The sequence below is a fragment of the Ictalurus furcatus genome, chromosome 18 (assembly GCF_023375685.1).
Source record: "Ictalurus furcatus strain D&B chromosome 18, Billie_1.0, whole genome shotgun sequence".
In the NCBI taxonomy this organism is placed as follows: Eukaryota; Metazoa; Chordata; class Actinopteri; order Siluriformes; family Ictaluridae; genus Ictalurus; species Ictalurus furcatus.
The window spans coordinates 3,804,076-3,810,075 of NC_071272.1; the positions used below are offsets into that span (position 1 = coordinate 3,804,076).

General features: G+C 40.2%; 1 protein-coding gene across 1 annotated transcript in view; it reads right to left on the bottom strand.

The window, feature by feature from the left end:
- Positions 1-5,797, bottom strand: part of arrdc1b (arrestin domain containing 1b) — a 46,573-nt gene extending 40,776 nt beyond the window's left edge. Inside the window, exon 1 of the mRNA XM_053648491.1 lies at positions 5,451-5,797. Coding sequence (XP_053504466.1) covers positions 5,451-5,568 — 118 coding nt within the window. The 5' untranslated portion in view covers positions 5,569-5,797. The remainder of the gene's footprint in view (positions 1-5,450) is intronic.
- Between the last annotated feature and the right edge of the window lie 203 nt (positions 5,798-6,000).

The window sequence follows — 6,000 nt, forward strand, 5'->3', positions numbered from 1 at the left end:
TGCCTCCACAGACAGTGAATCAAATGAGTGATACAGTGCGTATTAACTGAAAATGTATGACAGTTCTCATTCTAAGCCCTTTAAAAAAAAAAAAAAAAAAAAACCAAAATAGAGGAAGCACACACACACTTCCTCTTGAGCAACTCTTTCTGCAGCTGCTCCTTAGCCTACAGTCAGGATGTGTAACTGAGAAGTACTGGATGTACACCATTACATACAAGGTCATTTTGGGCCTTGGGTTTGTCCGTTTGGGCATGAATTACCAAACCCTATGCAGGAAGTGCTCTAGACGTTCATGATCTAGATGAGCCACGACACAACATCAGAGAAACCTTTTCCACTGGAAAATTTCCATCCCCTTTCTCTTATTTATTGTCGCGCTGACCTGGAAGCAGCTGGTGCAGACACATCTTTAGATGACACATACTCACTCACTGCTGAAAAAGGTAATTTACCACCCACTAGCAGGTGTCTGAGGGGAAAAGTAATGACATGCTTGCTATTCCAAGCAGGAATGCATTTCCAGCGTTGTGTTTTTAAAAAGCCTTCCTGGTGGTGTGAAAAAAAAAATGTATTAGTTGAAATACCGGCTTGATGATAATGAGATAAACAGGGCTTAGGATAAGACTGGATTGCAAATGTCCCATTTTCAGGAGAAATTCAAATTCAGATCTGTCCCTTTTTTTTTGGCATCCTAGAGACTCTTTAGGAGATCACACAGACAGACTCTGAAAAGTCTGAAAGAGGAGATATGCTGTTGTCTCTCAGCTTCTAATCTATTATGTATTCTAGTGACTGGGCTTTCAAGAACAGATTTGAAAGAACTCTACTTAATTACTGTCTACTATATGTATGTAGCGAATGGGCCGATAGCACAGACACAATGTAGAGGGGAAAAAAAAACTAACCTCAGTTATAAGTGACATCTAAAGACAGTTTTTGAGACAGTAACTTACAGAACAATGTCAAGAACTTTCCTATCAAAGATATTTACAAAATCAAGCTCTAAATATTTATCATTTGTCTCTGGTTACCAAGAGAGGTGGAAGAAGCTAATTTGCTAGCAATTAGACCTTTCTCCCTCAGTTCTCAACTGTATTCCTCTGTCCTCCATGAAATGTTTTAAATGCTTAAAGATGTCAATTTTGAAACAAAAAATGGTCAATTGTTCTTTTTTTTTGTTTAAAAAAAACTTTGCTAAAAACAACAAAGCAACTGGATTAAATGACACATACATTGTAACCATTAATAGTAACAACATTAGCAACAGGCTAACATACAATAAACAATACTAGCAGCACTAACTGCCACTACTACATTGACGTAAACACAAGAGACAAGCTAACGCCGCGAGCATAAAGCAAACACTACTAATCGTCTAACACTGCTTACTCATCGTACACCACAATACGTACTATCAGTACTAAAAGGTTAACACTGCTAGCTCAAAAATAAACGGCACTAGCGACTAGCTAACACTGCTAGCGCAAAGTAAACAATGCTAGCAACGGTCCAACTCTGCTACTGTATCAGAAGAGCTAATATATTTTAAAATAACAGCATGTCCCAAAGTGTTTTACTAAGTTACTAAGTCCCAAGTATTACAATGTTATGAACAGCATGTCATATTTTTAATGTGTTTACAGCTATGTTTGTGTACATGTTGTGGAACGTCCATGAAACGAGTGACTTTCTGTTATCACTCACGCCATTGCAGCTATAAACAGTTGTTCCCTCACCAGCTGCTCATTTATTCTCTCTTATCAAGTTAAAAAGACAACAAAATGCAGCTTGTCTTGTTACAGAGTGGGTGGGGGGGGAGTTGGGGGGGAAGGAAAGCACAAATTACTCTCTGAAACCTCGCCTGTGCTGGGAAACTTACTGACAAAGCACTGAAACCCAAGATGTAAAATAAATGAAAAAAAGCTGCTGTTATAGGAAATTAATCAACACCTACTGACCAATCAGAGAATTCAACAGCGCTGTGGTATACAGCCACTTTAACCAAAATATCCAAAGCTACTTAAATATAAAGAGTGTTATGTGCAGTGTTATGTTTCTGCTGTTTAAAAAAAAAAAGAAGAAGAAGAAAAAAAAAAGCTAGTGCACTTTCAATATTCAGATCAGGTTGCGGCTCGGGTTCTCGATTTACATCGTCTGCCTGAAGTTAAACAAATGTATTACAGAGACTTGTGTGCGAGTAGGGCTAAAAGTCAAACCATACAGCAGTGATAATCTATTTAAAGGATGGAAAATCCATCGCAAAAATAATAACAGTGCCATGCAGTGTCTAATTTAAACAAGGACCTCAATCACACAGATAAAGCAGTACTAAAGCATCCCGACCTAAAAAAAATGTACTCTCAAACTCAACCCACTGCTACTTTTTTCAGTGTGTTATATACAGTATTTAATGCCCAGTACTGAATACTAATGCAAATGTATTTCTTGCTCTCTGCTGACAAAGAGAATGCTGCCGAGGCTGGTATTATTTCCCTATTTTTCTCTCAAAGTTCACCGACAAATGGCTGGTTAGGCAGGGTGTGCGCTCATGCAAAATATGCACTAACGAGACAGAAGTTTGTCACTGCCTAACATACACATACAAAAAGATTGAAATACAAGCTGATCCTTTGTGAGATGTTAATTTCCTTCACCAGGAAATGGCGAAATTCACCAGTTCCCCTAAATCAATAATCGACATTGTAATCTAATGCCTTGTCTTGAAACTGCATAATAATTCTATTTAATCAAAACACACCAAATACAGTAACCGTAGCATAGCGTTTCCACTGCCCCACCCTTACTTATTGTGTCGTTTCTTTCCTGATGAACTGTTTTGGGCTTAGATGTCACATATAAGTACATTCTCACTTCTCTGTAAATTTTTTAGTAGTAAACTGTGCTAGACGACCTTAATCTGTGACTTTCCGGTAAATTACTGACCTTCCCAAATAAACTGTACTATATTGAGAAAGCGAGAGAGAGAGAGAGAGAGAGAGAGAGAGAGAGAGAAAGTGCAAGTATGAGTCTAGCTCCTCTTCTGTTTGTGGTTACTGCATACGTCATCACATCCAACAAACTTGTGGAAACATGTTAAATTCATCATCAAGCCTCTACGCGTGAATCGAAAATGTTGTTAGTGGTTTTAATGGTATTTGTAGTGGAAACCATGAGAATTTCTGTAACTGTAAACTGCTTAACACTGTGAGCTCAAAATAAACAACACTAACACTTGTGAGTGTATCCAAAAGTAAACAGTACTAGAAATAGGCTAACACCGCTAGCTCAAAGCAAAACAACATTAACAACAGGCGAACACGTCAAAATCAAAGAAAACACTAGCAACTAACACTGATAGCTTAAAGTAAACAACATTATACCAAGCTATCACTGATAGCTCAATGTAAATACCACTAACAACAGGCTAACACTGTGACTGTATCTCAAAGTAAACAACTATTAGTGTATCCCAAAGTAAAAAAAACAAATATCCTAGCAACACGCTAATGCTGCTAGCTCAAAGCAAACAACACTAACAATAGGGTAATACTTCAAACTCAATAATTAACACAACTTTAACTCAGTCATTAACACAAAATCAAGCAAATTCCACAATATTCGGAGGAACTCAGATTTTCTGCAGATTTGGGCCCAGACACGTCATCACAACGCGCGTTCAGCCAACGCTCTCTTAGATTCACGTGCGTCTAACATGAGTACAGCTACTAATGAGTTAGTCTCATTTACTAACAAACATCACCGCGAAAGACCTTGCAAAACAATTCCGTGCAATTGCAATTTTGCCAATTCAAGAAGTTACCTGCAAGAAAAAAAAAAAAAAAAAACACAAAAAAAAAACCTCTAAGTTGCATCACAAATTTTGAAAAAAGCCACGGCAAAATCAAGCATTTTTGGTGGCAGCAATCACAAAAAAAAAAATGCTGTACGGACTGATCGGGGTGAGAACTGTGTAATCATTATAAACAGATCACAGCGTAACAGACAGTGTTTGCTAACTTGCTCGCTCGAAAGAAGCAATCTTCCATAGCTTGTAGCTGTGTAGTGCATGTCATTAGTTTTACGCATGTTTTCACAAACACGTCAGGGTGTGAGACAGGCAGCTGGCGGTACTGAGTTGGAAAATACCCAGTTTCTGTTAGAAGCCAGCAGTTATAAATTCTTCTCCTGTGAGGTCAGAGTGATTTGCCAGCTCAAACACACCTGAATCAATTCGCCAGCTAAGAAACATGTTCAGATGTGCTAACAACAGGGAGATCATCGATCTGGACAGGACACCACCTACCTGGGACTGTAACAAACAATCCCTCTTCTACGTATTTCATCTACAGACAACCCCAGCGCTTCTGAATTCTCGAATCTGATTGGTCGGAAGGGGATAATTTTCAATCATGTGCTCGATTCAAATCACAGGTTTATACAATTAATACATTATCAATAAGAGCTCGCTCACAGGGACGCGTATAAAAGAGTCCAGATAATATAGACAGAGTTTAATAGCTAAACGTGCTGTCGTTTAACCAAGCCGTATAATCGTTCATTTAATGAAGCTTTCTGTAAGGAGAAAGCTTTTATAAAGTCATGGAAGGAGTCTCCAGTGTCAGAACTTTGTAACGGCCAGTGAGTTTTCCAACACGGCAAAGTCTTCAGGACAAAACTAGTTTACGAGTACGGCTTTCTCGATAGCGTGACAAGCTGCGTTTTTATCTTACTAACTACATAAGAGAGTCTGATGGCCGAACGACTGTTTATGGCTGGTATAACGTAGTCATAACAGGAACTAACTCTTTTTTTCCACGGCTGTTCCGTAACATTTACCGTAACCGTAAATGGATAAAACAGTATGACATGTCGTTTATTGACAAATTGCTGTGGTATATGGAGTATGAGGAATACAATGCTTCATGGAGTGCCGTCGTTGGAAAATAATCAACTTTGGGATGGTAACGGTAACTCTGCATTGTGTCGAGCTGTATCACACCACACCATTTTTTGATTGTTTTCCTATAACAACATGCTCCCGAGTGTTTGATTCATTCTCCTCTCATACTTCCTTTTCACTCAGAAGATCTTAGAAATAAGAAAGAAGCAGCAGGGTCAAACCCGGATCCCTGAAGGCCACACAAGACAAGCCTAAACAGTTTTGTTTTGCCTGTTAAACATCTGGATTCGGTAGTAAATGGATTAATGTAATCAGGTGCGTTAGATGAGATGAATACGGGAAGCTCAGCACGCTGTGTAGCTTTAGCACTGGAGTCTGACAATCCGGATACGTGAAACGCTGAAAAGCGCAAATATCCTTATTACAAATCCGATCTAAACGCACTGCACTCCATCGGTGACCGTCTAAACCCGAGCAGCGGGGACGCGCTGACGCGAGCGGGGACGCGAACGGAGACGCGAACGGGGACGCGAACGGAGCCGCTCACCCTTGTACTGCAGCGAGTTGGCGGTGAGGATCCTCAGCGTTCCCGAAATGGTCTCTCCCGGGCTGTACACCACTTTGTTGTGGCTGAAAGTAATGTCGAATTCCTGTAGCTTGCCCATCGTGTCGGTGCTCGCGAGGCAAAAAGCGCGTGAGATTCGGCTTGATCCGTGCGGTTGACGGCGGAGCCTCGCGTGACGTCGCACCTGCAGCGTTTTCTCCCTATCTCTCTCTCGCTCTCTCTCTATCTCTTTCTCTTTCTCTCTCTGTCTCTCTGTCCGTATTCCTCACTCTGTCTCACGCCGACTCTCTCCACCCCGGGTCGACAAACCAGTGCGTGACGTCATCACGAAGTACAAGGAAGCGCGTGCAGTGCAGGCCTTGCTAATATGCCTATGCAGCATTATTGTTGTTGTTGTTGTTTTCATGTAGTAAGTGCTTTCATTCTGCAAATGTATTTAGATTATTAATAAAAGATATTAGAATATTAATAAAGTAAACAATAGCTCACAGTACAGTTGGGTTGAGTGCATCCTACATGGTTACTAGTTGAA